General features: G+C 24.3%; 8 protein-coding genes across 8 annotated transcripts; 3 read left to right on the top strand and 5 right to left on the bottom strand.

The window, feature by feature from the left end:
• Positions 1-9: 9 nt before the first annotated feature.
• T551_02942 (uncharacterized protein) lies at positions 10-436 on the bottom strand (the record flags this gene model as incomplete). The annotated part of the gene is made up of 2 exons (XM_018375205.1): positions 10-365; positions 403-436. The coding sequence occupies 2 exons, from the start codon at positions 434-436 to the stop codon at positions 10-12; spliced, it is 390 nt and encodes a 129-aa protein (XP_018228746.1).
• A 4,154-nt stretch (positions 437-4,590) lies between these two features.
• Positions 4,591-5,641, top strand: T551_02941 (uncharacterized protein; the record flags this gene model as incomplete). The annotated part of the gene is made up of 6 exons (XM_018375204.1): positions 4,591-4,643; positions 4,677-4,796; positions 4,843-5,097; positions 5,146-5,174; positions 5,217-5,258; positions 5,307-5,641. 6 exons carry the CDS (start codon positions 4,591-4,593, stop codon positions 5,639-5,641), a joined length of 834 nt encoding a protein of 277 aa, XP_018228745.1.
• Positions 5,642-6,895: 1,254 nt separating this feature from the next.
• T551_02940 (60S ribosomal protein L10) lies at positions 6,896-7,558 on the bottom strand (the record flags this gene model as incomplete). The annotated part of the gene is made up of 1 exon (XM_018375203.1): positions 6,896-7,558. One exon carries the CDS (start codon positions 7,556-7,558, stop codon positions 6,896-6,898), a length of 663 nt encoding a protein of 220 aa, XP_018228744.1.
• Positions 7,559-8,348: 790 nt separating this feature from the next.
• Positions 8,349-11,131, top strand: T551_02939 (uncharacterized protein; the record flags this gene model as incomplete). Its single annotated transcript, XM_018375202.1, has 5 exons — positions 8,349-8,501; positions 8,547-8,886; positions 8,930-9,134; positions 9,175-9,935; positions 9,978-11,131. The coding sequence occupies 5 exons, from the start codon at positions 8,349-8,351 to the stop codon at positions 11,129-11,131; spliced, it is 2,613 nt and encodes an 870-aa protein (XP_018228743.1).
• A 188-nt stretch (positions 11,132-11,319) lies between these two features.
• On the bottom strand, positions 11,320-19,643 carry T551_02938 (uncharacterized protein; the record flags this gene model as incomplete). Its single annotated transcript, XM_018375201.1, has 16 exons — positions 11,320-11,388; positions 11,444-11,637; positions 11,680-11,833; positions 11,878-16,827; positions 16,875-17,155; positions 17,201-17,490; positions 17,532-18,044; positions 18,084-18,169; positions 18,213-18,373; positions 18,416-18,607; positions 18,649-18,724; positions 18,776-19,054; positions 19,097-19,208; positions 19,252-19,448; positions 19,493-19,570; positions 19,617-19,643. The coding sequence occupies 16 exons, from the start codon at positions 19,641-19,643 to the stop codon at positions 11,320-11,322; spliced, it is 7,659 nt and encodes a 2,552-aa protein (XP_018228742.1).
• A 1,557-nt stretch (positions 19,644-21,200) lies between these two features.
• T551_02937 (uncharacterized protein) lies at positions 21,201-24,040 on the bottom strand (the record flags this gene model as incomplete). Its single annotated transcript, XM_018375200.1, has 15 exons — positions 21,201-21,337; positions 21,380-21,528; positions 21,575-21,628; positions 21,674-21,748; positions 21,796-21,843; positions 21,888-22,310; positions 22,355-22,410; positions 22,452-22,562; positions 22,608-22,791; positions 22,834-22,946; positions 22,989-23,378; positions 23,434-23,564; positions 23,605-23,660; positions 23,711-23,766; positions 23,810-24,040. 15 exons carry the CDS (start codon positions 24,038-24,040, stop codon positions 21,201-21,203), a joined length of 2,214 nt encoding a protein of 737 aa, XP_018228741.1.
• Positions 24,041-24,265: 225 nt separating this feature from the next.
• On the bottom strand, positions 24,266-25,624 carry T551_02936 (tyrosine-tRNA ligase; the record flags this gene model as incomplete). The annotated part of the gene is made up of 7 exons (XM_018375199.1): positions 24,266-24,430; positions 24,472-24,736; positions 24,779-25,221; positions 25,262-25,285; positions 25,329-25,381; positions 25,426-25,457; positions 25,503-25,624. The coding sequence occupies 7 exons, from the start codon at positions 25,622-25,624 to the stop codon at positions 24,266-24,268; spliced, it is 1,104 nt and encodes a 367-aa protein (XP_018228740.1).
• A 253-nt stretch (positions 25,625-25,877) lies between these two features.
• On the top strand, positions 25,878-27,086 carry T551_02935 (uncharacterized protein; the record flags this gene model as incomplete). The annotated part of the gene is made up of 7 exons (XM_018375198.1): positions 25,878-25,892; positions 25,935-26,208; positions 26,251-26,351; positions 26,395-26,551; positions 26,594-26,754; positions 26,801-26,903; positions 26,947-27,086. 7 exons carry the CDS (start codon positions 25,878-25,880, stop codon positions 27,084-27,086), a joined length of 951 nt encoding a protein of 316 aa, XP_018228739.1.
• Positions 27,087-27,251: the final 165 nt, after the last annotated feature.

The following is a 27,251-nucleotide window of genomic DNA, read 5'->3' as shown; positions in this document are numbered from 1 at the left end:
AAAGATCAGTCAGAAATGGATCATTGAAGTGAAATAAATAGTCATGACTGAAAGACATGACTCTGTGGTTGGACTGAGTTCACCACTTTGAAGCATAAAACTTATAGAAGAATCCATGGAATTTTCTATATCTAATATAGGAGCTTCAATAAAAACGCCATATTGTAAATATATTTTCTCAAAAATATTCTTTATAGTTCTTTCATCTACATGTGAAGCAGTCTTTAAAAGCGAATTATCTATAAACTCACTTCTTAAACAATAAGTTTCAAGTCTTTTGCAAACAAGACGTATTTTACCATTATAGCTTTTCCACATGTAAGTGCATTCTGTAACCATGAGAGATGCTTCTTCAGATATAACGCCTTTTTTTAGAACAAAAAAACATTGCTATATAAAAACTGGCATCTTTGTTCAGCAGCTTTTTCAAATACATCAGATGTATGTAACTAGGCTACACAAAGACCCAACAGTTCTTGACTAAATCTATATAAATTTTTGCATACGGTCAGCATTTTATCTCTACACTGTTCAGAGGTTTTTATATAATCTTGAAGTGTTTTTAAAAGAACTATAACAGTTGTTTTATGATGTCTTTTATCATAGCAAGTAATTAATAGCTTGTTGAAAACAAAAGAGTAAGAAAAACAATTTTAAAAAAAGCGCACATTTCAGCGAAATATTGGCATCTTGCAAGTGAAGGACTTAACTTGGTGATTTTTGAATAAATATGCTGAGTTTTTTTGAGGACTCATTTAATAAGTTCAGAACATTTGACATCACCATGTATTTTAGTACAAATAGTATCTAATTGAAGATCTATTTTTCTTAGTGTTGTATCTACTAGTTAGTTCATAACATAATGGACTACGTGAAAACATGCACACATTCTGTTTAGGAGTTATAAATAAAGAATGAAGTTACCATTATATAAAATTTTATGAATATTGAATATTTAATGTAAGTTAAAATTTTCCATGCTTTAAAGATTTTATAAAATTCGGATCTTTGGTGAATACTCTGAAAAGTTAAATTATAAAAAAAAAAGGAAAACTATGATGGTTGTGAGTACTAGTACCTTTTGAAAAAGAAGGAATTATGTGGAAAACAATAGTAAGTATAAGAGTCTTCATAGATTGAATGAAAGCTAAAAATTTCATTTTTAATTATTAATGAATAATTTGAATTTTCTGATATATATAAAGATATATATAAAAAATGTGAAAATTTTGGTTCTTAAAAATAGTGCTTAGGTTGTAGATAAGTAATTAACATATAAAAGTTATGTTTATTATCTTATTATTTTGAGCAAATATACTTTTCAAATTAAATAGAGTTTTTATAAAAAATTAACTTTTTTTAAAAATAACTACTTCAAAGGGTTTTGAATTTACTTGTTAGTAATATATTTGTGATTTGTGTAGTTTAAGTTTGAATTACATTAGTTTATGTACTGGTATTTCTACTTTTTTATACATTTTATATTTAATTGGAAAAATTGCCTGAATTTGAATAACAATATTAAGAAGACTATAATATATTTATGATTAAGTTCTGATCTAACATCAAAGATATAATTTTGTGTTTGAATTGAAATATATATTATTTATTTATGATATGTAATTTGCGTCTTTGTAGTATTATATAATTTTAATGGATTTAGCATGTTTTATATTTATTATATTTTTATCATTGTGATTCAAAATGTATATATATAGTATATTCTAGCTACTTTTTTTCAATTTAATGTATATTTTTAATTATTATTCAAAGATTGAGTTCGAAAACAATTAATAGTATATAAATATTTTATATGATAAGTGATTTAATTTTAAAATTTATATTTTTACCTTTAATTTTTTAACATTTATAGCTTTTGAATATATTATAGATTTTATCATTTTTTTCTTTTTTTATTTTTTTGTAATACTCTTAATATTATTTTTATTTCGTAGTTCTTTATATTTTCACTTTGGTTTATATTTTTATTATATTTAATATTAACATCTCTTGAATATATCTAGCTATTGTTTTTGCTTTTTTATATAGTTCCAAAGCTAATTTTAAACATTTTTGATATTATTGATTCTTAAATTTTTATAAGACTTTAACCTTTTAAGTATTTGAATGCCAAGAGTTTTATAAAATCAAATATTTTGTTGCATCTTTATTCTACTGATGTTTTGTTTTATAGAGATACATAAGTATATTAAAGGTTTTAAATTTTTACATATCTTTTTAGGTTCTTTATTTTTAAAATTTTTGTAATATTTTAAACTCAAGTATAAAATGTAATATGAATAAATGGTATTGTAAAATTATAGTACGATATTAAATTGCTATGGTTTTTGGAAACATGATTGCATATGAAATTGGAAATGAGGTATTCAAGATATATTACTTTTTATATTTTTTACGTTAAAATTTACACATTTTGGAAATTTTAACTTTTTTTTTAAAATATTTTTCAAGTTTCATGAAAAAAGTTTATTTTTTAAATTATTATATTTCCTAGTATAACAATTAAGATATGTATATTTCCTATCTCTAGTTTTTATAAATTTGTTACATGTATTTTAAAGATAAGCTTTTATCATAGTAAAACTGATATTGATTAAACGTTGAACTCCTTAAAAGAAGTACGATGACATAGGTAGATTTGTAAATAGGATTATTTTTTAATAGCTGTATTTAAAAGTTAAAAGTGAATTTCTATTATTATTTTTAATGTTAGTTATAACGGTTACTAGAAATTCTGATTTAAAGGGTAACAAGTAAAGCTATTGGAAATATGCACAAAGATGTTGCTTATTGTCCTAAAGTTACTGTAGCATTTGGTTCCTAACCTTTTAGTATTTTTTGGATAAAATTTATTGTTTATAAAAATTACTAAGCTTTTTTTAAGCTCATCTTTTAATCGAGATAAGTTCAGTTTCACAGAATTTGGTAATTAATATTCATAAATGTTATTCATTTCATCTTTATGTTTATATATTTTCTTGAATATGTTAGTAAAAAAATAGGATCGTGATTTTGGTAAAAGATCTAAGGTTTGTAAATATGCTTTATATTTTCATGTTTATAAAATCTTTTAAGATTAGAGTACATAAGAAAATACCATCTATATAAATATAAGATTATACAGATAAAAAAACTAAACGTTTTAATAGTATATTAATGTAGAATGTACTAATGAATTGTAGTTATTTAATTTAAATTAATTTTTTACTTGGTTTTAAAAAATAAAAATTAAAAGAATGAAAATATTAAGAATGCAAATACTTTGAAAGAAAATATACATTATATTGTTTAAAGCTCGAGTAGCAAATACTGAGATTTTTATCTATGAAAGGTGTAAAGCCTACTTTTTTAAGGACTTTATTGCGTAAGTTATACTTCAAAAATTATATTAGGAATACAAATGACAAAATAATAAATTTATTAATACTTCTTTGGTGTTAGCTTTTAATTATTTTTTAAAAAAATTGATTTCTTATAGTTAATTTTTATGAAAATTATAAGAAAAATTAAAAAAATAGAATACTAAATATTCGGAATGTGTGTTATTTATAATAATATTACCATTGTGCATTTTTGTTTAAACGTAATATATTTTGCTTTTATTAGATATTTGTTTTATTTATATTCACTTTTATTTATATTTATGTCTTCATTACATATTGATTTTCAATTGTTATATGTTTTTTCTGAATTTTTAAATAAAAATCTTTTTAATTATGTGTTTTTCGTTTTAATTTTGTTTTAAATTTTAAATTGGCTTTTGTTTTTAAATTTTTCATGGTTTAGACTTTTTGTATTATTCTACTAAGTTTATTTATTCTATTAAATATATAATTTTAATATTTGCTTGAAATTGTTCATATTTATGTTTCATATATTCCTTTTTTTCTTAGATGTTTTTCATTTTATTTTTTTAATTTCCTGAAGTTTCAAGATTCAAATATTATTTAGTTAAATCAAAAATATATTAATTGTTTTTATATGATTTGCAATATAAATAGTTATATTAATAAAAAATACTCTTTAATTTTTATATGGACTCGTTTAATTTTCAATTATATTCTGGATCAAAATATTTGTTCTTATATTTTTTTAAAATATTCATAAATATAAAATATATATTTTTAATTTGTTTATCTTTTAGATAATATTAACTGTAAAAAGTAATAGTATTTTATATATTCTACGAAAAATATGCTTACTATTTATTATGTTTCTATACTTAGCAATAAACTATATTTTTAAATTGTTTTTTGTTCTAAATATTAATAATTCTGTATTTTTCTGACATTGATTTTATTTCAAAAATATTTGTAAAACTTATAAAGAATTTTTTTTTCAAAATATTTTAAAACTCAATACATGTTTAACAAATTCTTAAACAATTTTAAGAATTAACCATAGTTATTTTAAATATAAATGACTGTATTTTAATTCTAAAAAACATTGATCTTTTTAGGGTTAGGTTTAGAGAAATATCTTAAGAAATTTTACATTCAGGGTTTAATTGAAAGCGACAAGAAAAATCGTGCAATTCGTAAAAAGTATAAGAAGTTGGGGTAAAAAAATATGACAAATCAATGGCCTGATTATGAAAGAGATTCCTCTCGCCATGGTAGAGGGTCAGTCAGTTAATAATATCAGACAGCTTATAGGCAATTAGAAGATCTTTCTCATCGAGGCACTGACGGGGATTACGACCGTCCGGAACGAGGAACTAATTATGAGAAGCAAGAAAGGTCTCGGTCTCGTTCACCAAGTGGACGGGTGCCTCGGTATTATGATTTTATTGTACTTGCTTGATTCTTATTTTTTTTAAAGTACTGAACAAGATGATGTTGCGGCTGAAAATCCGGGGACTAATCTATTCATATCCGGCATTGCACCTCGTATGGATGAAAAGGAACTTGAAGAGATCTTTTCTCGCTTTGGAAATGTTGTAAAATGCAGTATTGTTTCAGACCCTTATACAAAAGAGTCCAGAGGTTTTGGTTTTGTTACTATGGCTACGCCTGAGGATGCAGATAAAGCCATTGAGGCAGCAAATGGACAGGAATATTATGGAAGGGTCTTTAGGTAGTTGCAATTAATATTTTTATTGTGATTATTTATTTGTCTATGTAGTGTAGAGAAAGCTCGCAGAGGTGGTCCTCGTATGTATTTTTTTTTAATATCATAATGTTTAAATGGTATAGGGACATCTACACCAGGAACTTATATGGGTCCTCGTAGACGTGGTACTTTTTTGATTTAAAGTTTTTATGTAATTATTTAATAAAACATAGATAATTACGCCTCTCGTCGTTCAGATTCATATGGTCGAGATTATTATAGAGATCGTCGTAGTGACCGTTATGGAGATCGCTATGGAGATCGTTATGGGGATCGTTATGGGGATAGATATGGTGATCGTTATGGTGATCGTTATAGTGATCGTTATGGTGATCGTTATAGTGATCGTTATGGTGATCGTTATGATGATCGTCGTGGGCTACGTAGTCAAGGTTATAGTGATAGATATTCTTCACGCCATGATCGTCGTGAATCCCATGATTTCCGCCGTGAGCGATATGATGATAGGGGGCATGATAAAGACCGCCGTGAAAGAGAATATCGTTAAATGTGTGGTGTAGTCAGCATGTAATTATAAATTCTTGGCAACATTTAAGGATATGACTTTTTCTGTAAATGAAAATTCGACTTAAAAATGTTTTTCAAAAAATTAAGATTAAAGAGTTTCAGACATTAAAGATTTTTTGATTTTGGTTTAAGGCAAAATGTTATTATATTCAAATTTATTCCATTTTTCGAATTTTTTTGTCGAATCTTGCACAATTTGTTAAAACGACTCCTATGTCAATAAACATAATTGTTATCGGAGCATTATTTTGTCGTATTTCGCCCATAAATTGTTTTAGATATTGATATGCAATTTTCGTAAAGACCAATTCTCATTTATTTACATATTTCGTTTGAAGACTGCATTTTAGACCCATTTAGAGATTTATTTTGGTTGCATATTAAAAATTGTGTTTTGTGGATGTCTTTAATATTTTCAAGTGTTTAGGATTTAATTGTATTTTATGTATAAATAATAGTTTTTATGTTTTATTTGTTTTTAAAGAAGTTATATTTTACGGTTTTTTGTAAATTTTTTTAAAAAATATTAATGGTCTAATAAAGTTTATATTTACGTCCGCAAGTATGTTGATTTCAATGAATTGTTTAATAATGTTAAAGCTTTTAAATTTTAATTATTTAAAATATTTTTTTAGTTACTAAATGTATTATGATTTTGGTTAACAGTTATGTGATTGACTTATAAAGTTTTAGAGTTATTTTTTGTTGTTTTAAAAGAAAATATAGGTAATTTATATATAATAATAATATATTTTACATGAATGTAGACTTAATTTTTGTACTACATTAATAATAAATTTATTTTTTGGTTTCCTTATTAAATTTAAATTGAAGAAAAAAATTAAAACATTGTTCTTTAGATTAAATTTTAAAATGTCATTTTTTTTAAAGAATTATAATGTTGCATATAAATATTAAAAAGTTAAATTATGAATTAAAAGTTTTGTTATTGTAATTTTTTGATATATTGCTTAAATTTGTCTTGAGATTATAAATAATGAATTATATGTAAAATCTTAAATCTTTAATTTATATTTAAAAAAATATAATATTTAATTAAAATAAGAAATTTCTGTTAAAATCCTAATAAATTAAGACAATATATTGAACAAAATTATTCAAAAATATTTTTAAATTAAATATTTTTAAATATATTTTTATGTAAGGGAAAATAAAAAATGCAGTATATATTAAAAAATACATAAACCGAATAATTTAAGAAATTTATTCAAAATTATGTTGTAATGCTAAAGTTAGGGAACTCTCGCATATTGGCCTCAAGATTTCCATGCTTAGAAAGAAATTTGACATAACAACCATCTTGTTTAACTTCACCATTTCTGCATTTCTCAAGATATGTTTCACGGTCTAAAGAAGTAAAACCCCAGTTCTTGCTAACAACAATTTTCTGTCTTCCAGGAAATTTGTACTGACATCGACGAAGAGCTTCAATAGCAATATGTTTATTAGAATCTTTGCATCGAACAGAAAAAAGAATTTGCCCAATATTTACACGGGCAACAGTCCCATTCGGCTTCCCCCAAGCACCACGCATCCCTGTTTGTAGGCGATCTGCACCAGCACATGATAACATCTTATTGATACGAACAACATGAAAAGGATGAGGCCGTACACGCAAATGAAAAGCATCTTTCCCTGCCATTTTTGCTAAATATTTGTTTGCACAAATACGTGCTGCTTCAAGTGCTTCGCTACTCAGTTGTTCATATTCATTGCTTACTAAATGAACACATAAAGGAAATTCATTAACTGATGCTTTTTTTCGCCCAAGATCAAAAATTTTAATTTTTGGATCAGGAACTCCACGATTAAATCTAGACTTTGGAAATGGTTTGTTTTTACAATATCTATAACACCGTGCTGGTCGCCGTGCCATCTTGTTTTTTAATATTCGAGTCGTTGAACGTAAACTTAATATTTGAATATAACAGTCACAAAATAATTAGCCCTTTAAATTATCGTTAGATAATATAAAATAAACGTAATTTATTTAGTATTGAAAAATACATAAATTTGTGAATATATATTTTTTAATGTATTAAATTTTTAAAAGGTCTACTTTTTATGTATTAGAATCAATATTTTTGTGGGATATATTACAATTTTTAAAAGATAGTATAATGATTTTGTGGAATTTAAATAATATAATTTTGAATTTTGTTTTTATTAAATTTTTTATTTTAGAGCAGTTTTAATGTAATGTTATTTTTAAAATTGATATAGTTTTTTAAAAAATATATTCTGTGATTAATATTTTAAGGTATTTTTAATTTTAAAAATTACAAATATTTTTAAAAATATAATTTTTTAAAAAAATTAAATTTAGGAGATATTTGCATTCTTATTAGAAAATATATGCAATTCTTTAAAGGAATAGATTTTTGAGAGTATATTTGAAAAAAGTGTATATTTTTTAGATATATTTACAAAGGAATTATATGAATTATAAATATTATAAATATAAAAGGGATGTTCTTTAAAACATATAAAGTACAAAGTTTTTGTATGTTCTGCTTTTTCTTTGGAATATAGGTATTAATAGGAATTCTATTAATATTTTGAAATATAAATAATTATAAAAGGTATTTAAAAATGTAGATAAGTCTTTCGCGAATTGAAACATGAATTGCGTAATATTTGGCCATTGGTGAAAAAATAATAAAATAATGAGTGATAGCGTAAAGATGCATAACTCAGAAGGAACGTCATTACCTGCATTTCTTGCCTCGCTCTCTGTAAATATTTCTATGTTTACAATTCAAGTAGTTTCTTTTTTTATATTGCGTAACTTTTTACATCGCGTATATCAACCTCGAAGTGTTGATAGTATTTTCTTAATTTTTCTGTTTAGTTTACATGAGTAGGTTATTAAAGTTCTTCCAAAAGACAAAAAAGTCAAGTCTCCACCTAAATCTCTGCTGAAACTTTTTCAAAAACTTTATCAAATTTCTCCTGAATATATTATTAAAAAGTCTGGTTTAGATGCTTATTTTTTTCTTCGGTTTCTTAGAATGTGCATTATTCTTTTCCTTATTTCTATATTGATAATTTGGCCAATCCTGCTTCCCATAAATTCCATAAATGGAATTGATAAAACTTTTCAAGGAAAATCTCGAGGCTTGGATAGATTTAGTTTTGGAAATGTTAGTCCGAAGCATACAAATAGATACTGGGCTCATTTAGTGCTTGCGTATCTTTTTGTTAGTCAGTTTCTCCTGTTTTTAATTATTTAAACTTATTTTTATAGTTATAACTTGCTATTTAATATATTATGAGTTAAAGCATTTTATACAAATTCGGCAGACATATTTATGTTCTCCTCAACATCGTAGTACTACTTCTGCTACTACAATTCTTATAACAACAGTACCGGATGAGTATCTCGATATAGATAAATTAAAAGATCTTTTTAGTATATATCCTGGAGGTGTTAAGAATGTCTGGATAAACAGGTAGTTTTTAGTTCAATTTTATTTGGTCCTTATGTTTCAGAGATTTTTCTTCATTATTAGAGCAAATTGAAAAAAGAGATTTTATTGCACAACAATTAGAAGAAGCAGAGACATGTTTAATACGAACTGCACTGAAAAATAGTAAGAAATTATTTAATAAAAAGAAAAACTCCAGCACATTGAATTCTCAAAGTTGTCAGTCTTTAAACTATATAGAATCTAGCAAAGGATTGGCATATAAGTATGTATCATTTGAAAAACGACCTAAGCACAGACTCCCTTTGTTTTCATGGTTTATATCTCTCCCTCTTATTGGAAAAAAGGTTGATACTATTGATTGGTGTATTTCAGAATTAAAAAAACTTAATCCAGAAATTTTAGAACAGCAAAAACATCCAGAAAGGTTTAAGCGAATGAATAGTGTTTTTATTCAGTTTAATGAGCAAATATCTGCTCATTTAGCTTGTCAGAATATTCTACATCACAATGCACTTCATATGACACCAAAATATCTTCATATATCTCCAAAAGATATTATATGGGATAATTTACAGTTAAAATGGTGGGACCGTCTTATTCGAGCAATAGCAGTTGTAATAAGTATAGCTGCTCTTGTTATTTTTTTTGCATTTCCTGTAGCTTTTGTAGGATCTTTATCAAATGTAATAAGTTTAAGTAAAAAATTTTCATGGCTTGAATTTCTTGGAGATCTCTCTAAGCCAGTAAGTGGACTTATAACAGGTTTATTACCAAGTGTGCTTTTAGCTATTATAATGATAGCTGTACCAATAATTATGAGATGTAAGCTTTTTATTTAAAAAAATATTATTAATGATCAAATAGTTGCTGCTGAATTTAAAGGTCTTCCTACTCAAACTGATGTTGAATTAACTGTCCAAAATATGTATTTTTCGTTTCTGGTTGTTCAAGTTTTTCTTGTTGTTACTATTTCATCTGGTATTGCTGCAGTAATAGCAAGTATTATAAATAATCCTCAAAACACACCTAAGCTTTTGGCACAAAATTTGCCAAGAGCAAGTAATTTTTTTTTTTCTTATATCCTTCTTCAAGGTTTATCAATTGCATCGGGAGAATTATTACAAGTAATTACGTTAATCGTATTTTATATTTTTGGGAAATTAATGGATAATACACCAAGAAAACTTTGGTCTCGGTTTACTACACTTAGAATTTTAGGATGGGGTACAACTTTCCCAAGATTTACTAATTTGTCAGTTATCGCAATTACATATTCTATTATTGCACCTTTAATAATGATATTTGTTGTTATTGCTTTTATACTTTTTTACGCTACATATCTTTATAATTTTTTATATGTTTTCGATTTTCCTGTTGATACTGGGGGGCTAGCATTTCCTAAATCTTTATATCAAATGATGACAGGAATATATCTTTTGGAAGTCTGTCTTACTGGTCTTTTTTTTTTGGCACGTGATGATCAAAATCATTTTGCAACTAAAGTTCAAGGAATTCTTATGGTTATTTTAATCATTTTCACTGCTTTTTATCAATTTATGCTTCAAAAAAGTTTTAATCCATTAATAAAATTTTTACCTTTAACTTCAAAGCATCAAAATAATAATCAAAATTACTATGGCAAATTATTTGGATTATATTATTTTAATGGCGAAATAGAAAATACTAATTGTGAATCTTCAACATTGGATATATTATCATCTAGAGAAAGATTTGGAAATTCTGATAATTCTTCTGATTTTAATATGAATTCTAAAAAACTATCAACAGAAGAGCGAGAAAAGATTGTTTCATCTTTATTTAAACACAAAGCTTTACAAGCAAAGGTACCTGTGATATGGTTGCCGTGTGATGAGTTAGGAATAGCAGAAGATGAAATGAAGAGGATGCCAGATGAAGTATTAGTAAGTACAGATTTTGCAAAAGTAGATAATAAGGGAAAGTTGTGTTTTGAATCAAATCCGCCAGATTGGGATCCTTATAGTAATTTGGTATTATAAATTTTATTGATTTATTAAATATGAATTAACATATAATTATTTGTCAATTTAAGAAGTAACTTACAGTATTACTAAAATTTTAATAAAATATAATAGCTAAAAATGTATAATACCTATATATTAACAAAGGTTTTTATGTTGTCATTATTTTAAATTCAAGGTTATAAAATACTATTTTTTCATGAAATTTATTCTTTTAAAGCGTTTATAGGATTAAATGGTATATAGTTTCTCTTTTTTTTCCTTAGTTTTATTTTCTATTATATAGGTTAAAATAAAGTTTGATTTTGTATATTAATATAAATGTAATACCTTAATGTTTAATTTGATTTTTTTTCTTGCTAATTCTCTGGGATCTGATATTGCAAGTATAGACCTTTTTAATTTTCGTTTTTCCCTTATTTTAAACGAATTTTGTCTTATATTGTTGAATATTTGAATATATAAAGTTGTTCCTATTTTGGAATGTAATTCTTTTAATATTTCTTCTGTAATGCATTTCAAGCCTTGACAATATGTTAGGAAATAATAGTATAAAAGTTTAATACTTTTCTGAGTATCAGTCATTGCAACTTTATTGTCTGTATATTTGTATAAAGGAATGATAATTAAGTTTGCAAATTTCTCTAAAATTTTTGCAGGAAGAAAATTAACAAGAGCTCTTATTAATTTCATTATTTGATACTTAGAAATTATAATTGACTTATAGATATATTAATTAACGTAAGATTAGAGATTTAACAAACCTCATGATTTATATTTTTTTCGTTTTTTAAAATTATGCAAAGTCTAAATATTAACCATTCAAGACAAGTTGGATATTCCATATTTGTTTCTTTGAATTTTACAAGTTTTTCCACTTTTGGGTACATATATAAATTTTCATATTCAGATATTTCAGAGTTAGTCAAATAATAACATTTAGCAATAAAAAATAAGTTTTTTGAAAACTGAAGACTTAATTCTTTATTTAAATCAGGTTTATAAAATTTATGTAAAATAGTATTTGAAATTGTACTTAAATTATTTTGAGTATATAATAATCCATATGGTGATATTAAAGGCAATTTTTTTGGAATTACTTTGCAAAAGGAAAACGATTTCCCTATGATTTCTGCTGCAATGAAACAAATTTTACTATTTTCACATGCTAATAAATTAATAAAAAAATTCCAAAGTGTTGATTGCTCAGCAGACATAATTATTTCTGGTACTAAACTTGTTAATTTAAGCATCGTATGCATAATTTGATAAATAAGCTCGCAATTCTCTGAATTATAAGAGTTAATATTTTCGTCCAAAATTTTCCGAGTTTTTTCAAGAAAATAGTGAATCTCTTCATGTTTTGTTTTCCCAAATACCTGAAATAAAAAACCATAGCCTTGAATAGCTGCTATTCTTAAACAACTTTCTTCTACTTGATTCAACCATGTTTTAAAGGATTCTGTGATAAATTTTAAAACAGAACTATCAGAACGTTTGAAAATTTTTTGCAAAAGAATACTAGACATATTCCAAGACTGTATATCCCTGTCATTTACAATTACCATCATTAATGCAATGAAAAAGGGTTCTAGAAAATCTTTTATTACAGAATCATCAAAATCAGTTACAATTAAATTCAAAGTTTCAATAACAGATTGGCGACCAGATGCATGTTCATATTCTAAATTTTTAATGAGAAAATCCATTTGTTTCTTTAATCTATTTTTCCCCTGAGGGTAATCAAGCAAAAATTGATAATAAATTCTTCTAGCCATATCTCTAGTCACTTTTGATTGATTTGTTATCATTATAGCTGCAATAGAATCAACCAAATCATATAATTCTGTAAAAATCAATTTCCGAGACATTATTGCTTTAATCATAGAAAATACGATGTTTTGTCTATCTGGTTCTTCTATATCAAGCTTTATTTTTGCAATAATATACACAAGCCATTCTTTTTTAATTTCAACATTCCGATGACTTTTCAAAACTGATATAAGGAATTTTAAACTTGTTTGACACAATTCAGTATTAGTAGAAGTTGATAGTTTTATGAAAGAAAATGCTTGATTAACAAAAACATTTAGTGATGAATTAACATGTTCAATGTTAAGTTTTAAAAAGATAGAAAATACATTTAATGCTGAAATATGTATTTCCTCGTTTCCTGATAAAACCGAATCACCAATAATTGGAATAAAAGGTATTAAATTCTCAGGTGAAATTAAAGTTTTATCTTTTAATAAAATCCCTTTTAAAAGATCTAATGAAAATTTAATAATTTTGCATGCATTATTTGAAAAATTATTTTTTTTTTCTTTTTTATATGAAGAAAGTTCTACAATAAAAGTTTTTTTTGTATCTACTTTCTTATCATTTTTTGTTTTAAAATTTTTTATTCCTTCCTGAAATAAATTATAACATAAACGTAAACCATTACGAGTATAACATAATGAGTTTTTAAATATTCCAAGACTTACTCTTCTAAATACTATATCTATATTTTTTAAGATCTCTAATGTTAATTCTTCATGAAGTAGCTTAAAAATAGGTTTTAAGAGTAAACAGAAATGTTCCAGATCTATGATGCTTGACAAAATTTCAAAAGAATCATAACTTTTATTGGTTTTTATTTCTTTCATTGATGTTATATATTCTTCTGAATCCTTTTCTATCCCGACTTTGCCAAAAATATCATTTATTAAGATTTCTACAATAATATCTATACAATTATTTATAGAACCAATAACAGCATTTTTTTGTAAACGATATAATAATGTATGCACTGTAAATCCAAGAACATGAAGCTGATAACCACGTTTAAGTGTGCTTTTTAGCTGTACAAGAATATACAACAAATATTGAGGGCCAAGTAAGGCTATAATATTTGATAAAACTTCCCGAGCTATATCTCTATGACTTTGTGATCGATTTTGCAAAATTTTGCAAATTTCTGAAAGAACTAGAGATAAATGTGGCATTAAACTCTCATGATTTAGGCATCTTAGAAGTTTTGTAATAGTTAATGCTATAGGAATTCTTGATATTATAGTAGATGTATCCATTTTATGAAGAATTTGAATTAAAGGGGGGATAAATTCAGAATAAATAATATCCTTTACCTGTATATCATTCGTTATTGAAGTCTTTAGGTAAAAAGACAAATTGCTGCTATCTAATTCAACTTTTAAATCTTTTTCTAGTGAAGTTTTAATTGAATTATTTATTTTAATATCTTCTGAATCTATCAGTGAAAATTTATAAGTATGAAATAAAGCATCTGCTGCTGAGTCAATTATACGTATCATTATTTTTGAAGTATCTTGAGTGCTTTTTAATTTTATAATATATCGCTTAAATAAATTGTAATATTGATTCCAATGAATATTGGTACAAAGAATTCCAATACTTTTAATTGCTTCCGGTACAAGATTATGATATTGTTTTGATGAACAAAAACATAAACTTTCTACTAAAGGCAAAAATATTTCTGAGATATTATTTTTATTTATTTTTCCTTGAGAGGATGCAATGCAAAGTCGTCTTAGAGCACGAATACGGCGATGTTGTTGAATATGAAGAATATTGTTAAAAAAATTAGCTTCTTCATCGTCGATTAATAAAACTTGAAGATCAATGACTGGATCCCAAGAACTACAAAATTTGGCAATATGTGCTAAAATACCTAAGTATTCATGTCGTACTAGATCTCTATTTGATTTCATTTCTTTTTTCAAAGCTTTTAAAATTGAAGAAAGAAGTTTTAAATAAGATTCTCTTTCAGTAATAGAAATATCATTAAATCTTTCAATAAATCTTTTCATTGTATATGATGCATTTACTCTTATAGAAAATTCTTCTTGATTTTGGATAAAATAGATCATATTGTAAATAAGTGGAGTCCAACTAGTTATATCAAATTCTTCCCATTTAGAACTGTTTATAATAGTAAATGCTGATAATACTCTATCAAAATCTGGTTGATCCAATTTAGATGAAAATGAGTTTAAATCTATTATAAGGTTTGAGACGTCTTCTAATTGTGGATTAATTTTTGAAAATATATTCATTAAATTAGACAAAATAGTTCTTGAATTTTTGTTTTCTAGTACTCCAAATAATGGTGTAAGAGTTTTAAAAATATTACAAAAAAAACTGTGATCAGTGTGTATTTTATGACTTAAAGGTAATAAATTTTGAATTATTTCAAGAATATAATTTTTTATATCTTCTGGAATAAATTTTGAAAGTTTTGAAATTGTAAATATATTAGTCTCTAAAAGAATTTCAATTTGTGAGGGTTCACTTACTAATGGTGAAATTAATAAAAGTAAGTTAAATAAAGGATGATAAATATTTTTACTCCATTTACGTTGTACATCCATTATTAAATTACATAAAGTGTTTAATATAGTAGATATGTTCCTTAAAATAAGAATTTCTTTGGCTGAATAATGTTTGTTGTTTTTAGAGGTTTTATCAAACTCATTTGCATTTACAATAACTTTTTTATAGAAATCAACTATAAATAATACTACATTTTCTTTAATAGAAGGTAAAGATAAGCATTTTGTGATTTCTAAAATTATTTCTTTGTTATAATCATAAAGAAAATGTAATGTATTTATATTTTCTGACCAAGTAGAGAAGATTTTTAGAAGTCCAGAAGGTTCTTGTAAACTATCAATGTGCAAATATTTAACCTTAGGATTAATAAATTCTGCAAAAAGAAGAGTCATATATGGCATCCATTCATGACTAAATCCAAAAGAAAACATTCTGTTAAGATTATGATAGCATTTATACCTTATAGCTTTTGCATATTTTAAAGTAATATTTTCATTATTATTTATTTCTTTTTTATCATAAAACGATTTTATAATAGATTCAGAATTATTCCAACAATAAAAATGAACATTCAATATATCTGATAAATAAAGCATTATATTAGATCCCACATGTTTTAAAACTTCTTTGAGAACAGTACAAAACCCTATTTGTTTTTTTTGATTAACATGTTCCAATACATTTTTTAATTTATACGCATTGGAATTAGATTTATCAATACAATCTATTTTATTAAATGGTTCCAGCATAATGTTTAGAAATATTCTAAAAAAATCTAAAGGTAGTACACTAACAAAGGATAAAATAACGTCACGTTTGGTAGAAAGTGAATGTTTTTTAGAAGATGAATTAGATCGTGATATCATTCGGCCGTAAAGTATTCTCAAAATAATTGGAATTAATTTTTGATTTTTAAAATTACTATGTAAGCAGGTTTCTTGCATTAAGTCTGTCAATTCGTTACGAAATTTTAGAGTGCTTAATAAATTCCGTAGATTATTTTCATAATTAAGTACCTCAGGGAATTTCCATGATAATATAGAATTTAGGGCAAGGTTTTGAATTTTAATATCACCTTGAGTTAAAAGAAATAATAAAGTACTATACACATTTTCTGAGTTAAATATAGATTTCGGGTTTTGAAATTTACTAAAAATAGTTATAAGATTTAGTTTATCAATATATGACCATTCAGAATTAGATGAACAAAAGTCTTCTATATTTCTATCTTGTGAAAAAATAGTAAGAAAAATGGGAACTAGATCTTTTGAATGTTCTTCCGCAAGGCTTGGAATTTCTAGTAGAATTTTTAGAGCATGTGTTCTATATTCAGCTGAACCATTACTTAAATCTAAATTATCCTAAAAACGGTCAGTATAATTTTAAGATAGCACAAATATATTTATACTTTATTACATAGTTCTTTCCAACCAGATAATATTTTTTCATCATCATTTTGTTCTAGTTGAAAAGATAAATTAATATCTGTCTTAAAACACTGAAATATAGAATCATTTTCATTTCTTTTTTCATAGCTTTTATTCAATTTAGGCACTACTTTTTTAATATTTCCTAGTTTTATCCAATCAAATATATATTCCCAGATAAAATTATAGTTTTTATTATATAAAGTTGCGAGGACTGAAGAACAATCTTTAAGTACTGGAGAAAAATTAACTGTCATTAGGCCTAATCAAAATATAAATAAGATCAATATTAGATATAAAAAAGTACCAATAAGAAAAATAATTGCAATTTTTTGAGATATAGCCTGAGCTTTCAAAAAATTTATAGAGATTTTCCTAATATGTATAGAAATTGTTCTTAATGAATTAACATTAAACGATGTTTCTACTATAACATTACAAGACTTAAGTACTTTACATTCTATTCCACTTTTAAATTTATATAATAAAGTTAGAACTTTTATTGCATAAAATCTTCGTTGAGAACCAGCAATAAGTAAATTTGAAGTAATATCAGAGAGAAGTATTTCAATATTAGTATCACTGAATTCAAGAGGCCTTTTTGTTTCAGACTAATTATAATAGTAAGAATAATATACCTTGTTAATATTTCTTCGAAAATAGCAAAAACTCCTTGAAGAAACGATATATTTTTAGAAAAACGTCCGCTTGATTCTGAAATATGATTAAAGAGGTTTATAATGTCATTATCTTCAAGACCAGAACATTTAGTAGAAGATAGTTCTGTTAATAAAATCTGTATTAAAGGTTCTATATTAGAATCAGATTCGAAAGCTAAATATTTGATAATAAGTTTATATAAAATCTTGTTAATTATTTTAGAATTAAAATCTATACATGATAATAATTTTAATCGCTTCCATAGCGATATTTTATTTTCTATAGATATTCCAAAAGATGTTTCGTCGATTACTTTTGAAAAATATTCTAATATATTTTGAATTATACAATGATTAGATGAAAATTTGAATTTTTTCTTTTCTGAAATATAAGAATTTTCAGATGAATTTATAAGCACTTTAGAATCACTGACTGATAATAATAAATGAATAGCAATGTCATGATGTGTTTTCCAAATTTTAGATATAAAACTGTTTTTGTAAGTAGATATATTAGTTAGAAATTAATACTTATGAAAATATATTAGCAAAAAAGTATTGAATCTTTCTGCGGATGTAGTAGACATCAGTTCAAAAAACATTTTGCATATATGAACCTAATAATTAATTAGAATAATCAATAATGAAAAAAGTAAAAACATCTGATAACATAACATGTTCTATAATTTTTTTGTTATTTATTATAGCTATATTTAAATCTGATAAACATAGTAAATTTGTGAGTAATTTAATCATAATTGGCGAATATCTACTTTGTACTAAAAAGTTTGACGAAATATAATTTACAACAATTTTCCAATCTTTAGACATTAGAAACTAATCTCAAATAATTTATTATATACCTTTTACTCTTTTTCCATTTTGTGCTGATATACAAATTAATAATAAATGATAATAGCCTTTCAGACTATGAAATTTTGATTTTTCCAAACTAACTAATAATAATTCTATTACAGGAAAAAATGTTACTTCATTAGTATGATTAATTAGTGAAATAATAGTATTCTTTAAAATCAGATATAATATTTCTTTTTCTAATATATATTAGTTATTATAAAATAAAAATAATATATACGGCAATCTTCTTCCCAAATTTTTATCAAATGAGTTATAGTTTTTGTTGCGTTTGAGTTTAATGTCTTTTTTATGTTCTTAAATAAAAATATTAAATTAAATAATAAAATTTTAGTATTTGAACAAACCTTACATGACTCAGAAATTACTAATGATATACCTTGAAGATATAAATTAGAAAAGCTATTTTTTAAATCTTCTTTAAATAACTTTATTAGCATTATTTTTTGTGTGTCATCTATTCGTTTAAATAAAAATGATATAACTTCAGCTGTATAGCGAACAATATATTTTTTTTTTGTATCTTTTCCAAGCAATTTTGATAATATTTCAAAAATTTCTTTAAAATTATCAATTATAATTTTTGATAAATATTTAAATAAATATGCAATGCTAGTAAATATCCACTGTATACTGTTGATTTTTATATCTATGAATAAGAATTATACCTTAATGGCATTTATATCTTCACGGTTTAGAAGAGATTCTAAAATTTTGAATGTTTCAATAATAAAAGGGCTAAATTCTTCTTTTAAATCTCGAGAAAAAGAAACTAGAAACCTTGTAGATTAAAGATGAAAGTCTTTTTTTTAATATAACTTACGACAAAAGAGGTTCAAGAGAAAGCGTGTTATTTTTAGAAATGTATTTCATTATTATGCTAAATATTTTTTGTTTATGGTATAAAATTTGAGGAAGTGATTCTGAAAAAATGCAAACTTCGTTAAAGAAAGAAATAAAATCTGGTGATAAATTTAATTCTCTCCATTTTTCAAGAGAATTATTGAAATGAGATGAACCCTAGAATATTCTGAATAGAATTATAATATTGAAGATTAGCTTACTGTATCTTCAATATAATAATTAATTTTATTTGAAATATTTATATGAAGATCATTAAGATTTTCTGCAAACGATTTAAACTAAAGATATTAAATATTAAATATTATTAACGCTTTTTGAATTTACTGTGTATTTTTTGTTTTTTTTTTTCATTTTTTTTCATTTTTTTTCATTTTTTTTCATTTTTTGTATTTCCTTGTAATTTGAGATAATTTGTCGATTAAAATTTTAGTTTTACAAAATATTTTTTTTTTATGTAATTCATTATATAAGAATTATATTTGTTAATTAATAAATGAATTTTTTTTTAAAAGATATATTAACTTTTTAAATTATTATATATTATATACTCTGAGTACTTTCAAGTTTAATGAATATATTAATAGATAATGCATTTAATATTATAGATATTTTCGACTTGCTAAAAAAGAGTCTATAATTATCTAAAATATATACTATAAAACTATAAATAATGTTTTTGAAATTTTTGAATAAAATTTAAAATAGTTAAAACAGTATTTATAATTATAATAATATAACTAAGTGCGTTTTTAAACAATGTGTTTTGATAATTTTAGTTTTTATTAATGGTTGAGATTTTGTTTTAATAATTTTTTGATGCTAAATAAATAAAAAAAAATAATAAATTTATAAAATTTTGTGTAAACATTAATAAGATTGAATAAATTTGTCATTGATACTATATAAAAAGTAAATGAATGTTAATATTATAATGCGTATTATTATTTTATTTGAATTTTTGGTTTTATCAATAATATTCATATTGTTTTAGCATATTTAATTTTTTAGGTAATTTTTTTTATTGATAGGTAATTGAAGCGAATATATATATGTGAGAAAATAATTTGGCATTTTATTTTTATGAAAATTTATTATATTGTTTTAATTTTATTTGAAATTTATTGAACATGAAAATATTTTTATAAATTTTGAAATATTTGTTATTTAAAATAATAAATATTAATTAAAATCTGATAATTTTAATTATTATAGTATATAGATTTATTATTACATATAATTAATGTAGATTAATATATTTTACAATATTTTTATTTAAATTAAATAAAATATTAAAATATATTAATTATACTTTAAAATTATGAATATTAAATATTTATTTTAGAATATTTTTGAGTAATTATAAATTAAATTATTAAAATATAAATTGTGTTAAAAGATAAAAAATATATTATTTTATTTTATATTTGAATTAAATAGATTTAATATTTTTTGTAATTTTTGCTTTTTATATAATATATGAACTATTAAAAATATTAAAATTTTATTTATTATAACTAACAGGTGAATTTAAAATATTTTAGATTTAAATTTTTAATTTCAAGTTTTTTATTTGATAATAAAAATGTACAATTTAAATTTTTATTTCATTAAAATTTAAATGCAATTAAATTTTAGATTAATTGTTTATTGATTATTTTAAAATTTAATTAATATTTTTTATTTTTTATCTTATATTTTAAACTATATGCTTATATATAGTTTTAAAATTTATAACATATTTATATAGCAATCCCATGTTTTTAAGTATATATATATTTCTAAAATTATCGATTTTTATATTTTAAACTTCTAAAAATATTGACAATATTATAAATAAATATACAAATATTTATGATTAGTTTTATTAATAAAAAAGTGAATTTATATATGAATTTTTCTATTTAAGGTTTATAATTTAATTAAATCTACCAATCTTTCATTAGGACCTCTCCAATTTTGAGGAAAAAAATTAATTAAAATATCGAAAACTTCCATTCTAAGAGTATGTATTAAATTTTTCATTTCTGTATTGTCAAAGTGTTTTTCTAAAACTTATAAATACATATTCAAAACTTTTTTTAACTGACCTGATTTAGGAGCGAATAGTTCATCTGTTATAAGAGAACAAAATGAATAGATTTCTTCTTTGTTTGAATGATCAAGCAAAGATGAAAGTTCGTTACGTAAATATGACAATGCATCTATTGAGGATAGTATACGGCAAAGCTCTCTAAATCTATAATAAGTTAATTTTATTAAACTAATGATTTTTTAAAAAATACTTTTGTTTTCGTAAATATAATTTTAAACGTCTTGATATTTCTGAAACAGTTGGTCTATAGTATATAAACAAAAAATTTTTAGTTATTAAATTGAAATACTTTTGTAATCTAAGAGTCCAAAAATCATTTAATCTTTCTTCTGGGGAATTTTTGTTTCTTGGATTTCCGCCATATCTAAAATATTTATTAATTGTAGAGATATTTGTAAATATTCATATTACAAAAAGTGTAATTCAGATTTTTCGTCATATACAAGTTGATGAGCATATCTAAATATTTATTGGATTAAAGTATTGTTATTTTAATAATATACCTAGGACAAGGTCTATTTTTATTTTTTATAATATCATTGTTATCATTTTGATTAATTTTATTCCAAATGCCATGTCTTATGTTATTTCCATAATAATAAATCCAAGCTGAACTTTTCACCATTTCTTCGTTTTTTTCTTTATCTTTTACTAAGCCATTTAATACTATAATTTCTTTCTTTTTTAAATTTAAAGTAGCTTTTTGTGTAAATCCAGCTTCAGGTCCTCCATCTTTAAAACAATCCATACTTATGACAAAAATTTTATCTTTATCTATATCATAAAGATAAAAATCTGAAAGATATTCCTTAGAACGTCGCCCAGCAAAAATAAAAAGACATCTAAGAATAGGCTCAAAAAGCATTGAATGTCCTATTCTTGATCTTATAGTATTTATTGTAGGCACTAATGAGTTACTATCTTTTCTAAATAATTATAAATATTAGTTAGAAATTAAAATATGATATACCTAAGAATTTTCCAAGTACGATTTGATATAGAATAACAAAAGAAGTCGCTAAGTTTCTATAGTTTTTAGAATAAATTAAGGCATATGGTTCTAATACATTTATAGAAGGATCTAGTGTTACTATTCTGCCTCCGAAAACGTATATTACTTGATTATTTTCATCTATACACATTGCATGATCAAAAATTAAAGATGGACCGTTATCATTCTAAAATATATTATAATTAATAATATAGAAAATTTCGTTATTTACTGAAGTATTTTCAGAAATGCATTCCCATTTTTCAGTTTTTACATCCCATACCCAAAAATCTGCTACATTGATATTTTCTTGATTTCTTTGATTTGCTTCAATAAATTTTCCGAGAAGATAAATTTTTTTTTCTTTTGAATCAAAACACATTCTATGACAAGATCTAGCTGATGGACCATTTTGTCTTTCAAATTAATGAAGTTTTAGAAATTAAAATTATACTAACAATAATGTATTATCTGATATTTTCTTCCATGTGTTACATTCTATTGAATATAACCAAAAATCTGATAAATCTTTATATCCATCCCATCCTCCAAAAAGATATATTATTCTTTCCTTTGAACAATTAACTAATTAACGATTTTGATCTTGGAATACTTTTTGATCAATACACATTTGATGGCCTCCTCTTGGACCTGGAACTTGATATAGGTCTGGATGTATGTTCTCAATCCATAATGAAGTATAGTTTTCTTTTGATATATATTCATCAAATGCACCTATTGATTCTGCTTCATCAATTAAGAGTTCTGCTTTTATAAAATCTCCATCTATTACTAGTGTTTGATATATACTATTTAAAAAAGGATGTTCTAGTTCTAGTTCAAATAAAGAAGAAAGCAATTTGAATGTTTTAATAGAATTCCGACGACGAAGATGTGTAAGAGTAAGTTTTAGTGCATATGTTTCTAGTTTTGATTCCAAATTGTTCATAGCATTTGCTACAATTTTTTTGCATGTCCATCCATGTATTTTTACATACCATATCTGATAAATGGAAAAAATTGTTAGATTTTATTAATAATATTGAAATAAGACATACGGAAAAATTAAAGTCGGTACCCCAAACTGTTAATGGAACAATTTTTAAAAAACGTATAGGAACATGAGTGTTATGTTTTTCGCTTTTCCTTAATAATTGAAAGGATTCAGATTCAATATCATTTGCAAGACCTAATATAAGTTTTAAGATTTTTTATAAATAAATAATTACCTGTATGTAAGAGAAGGAGCATACTATTTCTAGAAGGCCCGCCATATACTTTTAGCCTAAACTACTATCAATTCTTTGTAATATAACATGTATTAGAGTTAGTTACTCTTTGAGGTTGCAAACATGAGGTTTATGATATTTTCCAAAAGTAATTTCTTTTACCTAAATTAAGTATTAAACAAATAGAATTTTGTTTATGTATTACAATAGACAATTGATTTAATTTTATTATAATGTATTGTTCATTTGTATTGTTGATCGAACTCCATCTTGATCCTTGATCTTTAGGATTATCGACTAAAATGTGAGACGGATGGTACGTAGAACTATATGATGACCATGAATCTATGCTGTAAATAATATCGTGACTTTTTTCATTAGCAAGTTCTTTTTCTATAGGGTCTTGGTCATTTTCATAGTTGTTGTTGACAACCATAATATTTATATTGAATATTTATGCTTAGCGAGTCTAAGGAGTGTTTCGATATAATTGATAATGATAGTATGATTTAAATGGAAATAGTTTAGAAATCAGACATATTATTAAAATATATTTTTAGCAGAAGAAAATTATTATTAGTAGTAGTAAATAAAAAATATTTGGGTTTTTAAAAGCTGTTTAATTATTATTTTAAGAACAATATATTTAGATTATATAGGTTTAGTATTTTTGAGGACTTTTTTGTGTTTTTTTTTCTTTTTCACTTGGATAAGCAAGTTGAAGTATTTCTTGAAATTCTTTATTTTCTTTAAATTCCATTCGAATAGGTTCTAAAAGACGATTGAGTTCATCAATGATACCAAGTTTAAGATCCTGAGGAAATAACTAGATATTTTAATCTTATTTATTATTTTATTTCATTCTACCTTTCTATTTGCAAAGTCTGATTCCAAATGATCATAACAGGTATAAGAAAGCGGACCCCCCCATTTATCTTCTCTATTAATTTTTAGCATTGGTATTTTTTTAAGTTCAAGAATTGGGAAAATTATGTGTTTTACAAATGCTAAAAGCCCGTTATTTTCGACAACTCCTTCTTGACAAAATGTTCGATTTATTTTTTTTTTAACTGTATTAATATCATCTAAAATATCAATTTTATTATTTTCATTTCCTGAAGCAGACATTTTCCTAAGATCTTTTAGAATAATGATTACATTATTTTCTTTCTACCCTCCCGTAAGACCTGGTACCATTGAACTCATGAGATGTATTCTTTTTTCGTATCCAAGTGCTGGGAGATATTTCTCTGCAAATGTAAAAATTTTTCTTTGGTCAATTCCTCCAAACTGAGCATCACAGTTTAGATATTCTTCATCTAAGGTTTGCATCCCAGGATATAAAAGTCCTGAAAGAAGAGGGTTTTCTACTTGCTTTACAACCTCTGCACCTGCTTTTTTTGCATCATGCTCCGTAACAATTGTACAAAGACGAAAATTGTCCATAGAGTATTTGGGAGTTAGTTGATAGGAAGATCCAAGAACAAACTGAAGCTTTTCTATTGAAACTCCAATTGATTTAAGCATTGCTTTAATGATAAATTCATAATATTTAACTCTGTATTCTACAATATTAATAGGTGCTTTAAGATTATCTAAAAAAGCATGAATATCTCTCTTGATCAGTGAAAATGATTAGAAACAGAAAATATAAAACTTTACCTGCAAAAAGAATAGTAACCTGAGAATTTATAAATAAAAAGTTTACAAATGTTTTTTTCTACCTTTGCTCCAGATTTTAAAAAGTCTGCTATTTTAATCATAGGGACAAAGTATCCTAGTTAATTAAGGATTTTCATACATTTTAGAAAGCATACGTACCACAGTGAGGTCTTCCTGTAGGAGAAGTGCCCCTAGTCTAAATTTTAACCTATTTCTATACTTCTTCATATATATACCAATAGAGTTTTAAATCCCGTTCTTCTAAGATTTTTTTAAGTTTTTTTGCGCCAAGTACTTCTTCAAGACCACGTACAATAAGATCATATTTCTGATCAACTGTCTCTTTTGCAATAGTCATGGTATTTAAAGATTTAAAGGTTTCTTAGGGGAAAGTTCCGTAATTAATATTTATTGTATAAAAAAATACATTAAGTCTAAATAAAGTAGGTTTGACTCAGTTGTTGAGTCTTTTTGTATTGTAGTTGATTTTCTAACATAATATTGTTTTTAAGCATAAAATTTTTATATAAAAAGACATTTAAGATTTTGTTTTATTAAGATTTTGTTTTAGTAGGGTACTTAGAAAAAACGTTTTATTTTTAAAGTTTTAGATGTTTTTTGGTCAGGTAAGAACATTGTAGATTAGTATTTTAATTAATCAAATAAAGATAGTTATTGGTCCTCCTGGTAGTGGAAAAAGTACATATTGCCATGGAATGTATTTATTTCTTGGTGCTCTTGGAAGAAAATCATCAATTGTGAATCTTGATCCTGCAAATGATCATGTTTTGTATCCTTGTTCTTTAGATATTCGTCAGCTTATATCTGTAAATAAAATTATGAAAGAGACTGGTTTAGGACCTAATGGAGCTGTTATTTATGCTTTGGAGATGTTAGAAAAGAATTTTAAATGGTTAAAAGAAGGACTTGAATGTTTAGGAGGTAGAACATATTGAAGGAGTTTAAAATAATTTACTAGAATAGATGATTACATTCTTTTTGATTGCCCTGGTCAGGTAGAGCTTTTTACTCATCATGGTTCTTTACAAAAGGTTGTTTCTAGGTTAGGGAAAATAAATTATAGAGTAAGATCTTATTTTTTTATCTTTTTGTTTATCATCTTTTTAGTTAGCGGTAGTCCACCTTGTAGATTCACATTATTGCACTGATCCTTCGAAATATATAAGTGTTCTTATGTTAAGTTTGCGTAGCATGTTACAAATGGATCTTCCACATGTGAATGTTTTAAGTAAAATTGATTTAATAGGAATGTATGGAGAGCTTTGTGAGTATTTTTATATCGCTATTCATTTTAATTTATGTTAAGTATTTAATTTGGATTTTTATACCGAAGTTCAGGATTTATCTCGTTTATTGCCTTATTTAGAAAAAGATTCTATGTTGTCGTCATTTAGTTCTTTAAATGCTGCTATTTGTGATATGGTTGAAAGTTTTGGATTGATAGGATTTGAAACATTGTGTATAGAAGTACATGTTTTGTTAATTATTTTTATTCATAGTTAATCATTTTTAGGATAAAATTTCTATGTTAAAATTATTATCAGTAGTTGATAAGGCTAATGGGTATGTTTTTGGTACATCAGAAAGTACTTATGATACTCTGTTTAGTATTGCAAGTAAGTTATCTTATATTAGATTATTACTAATTATATCTATTAGTGCGTCAAGGATGGGATTATGAAAGAACTGTACATGATGTCCAAGAACGTTGGATTACAAATAAGGAAGAGTATGATAAGTATGAAGTTAGACAATGGGCTGAAACAGACTCTATTGAGATTCATGAAAGAACAGAATAAGTTGGTTGGGCCTTTTTTGTTAAATTCCTTATTATTTATATATAATTTTAATAAAGATGTTTACTTAGTATACAATGATTTAATATATAACATTTTTAATTGTTTCTGTAAATTTTATATTAATAATATATATATGGCTACATATTATAAAGTTTATGGTTATTT

The sequence above is a fragment of the Pneumocystis jirovecii genome, assembly GCF_001477535.1.
Source record: "Pneumocystis jirovecii RU7 chromosome Unknown supercont1.13, whole genome shotgun sequence".
NCBI lineage: Eukaryota > Fungi > Ascomycota > Pneumocystomycetes > Pneumocystales > Pneumocystaceae > Pneumocystis > Pneumocystis jirovecii.
This window is presented reverse-complemented; position numbering and strand designations above follow the sequence as displayed.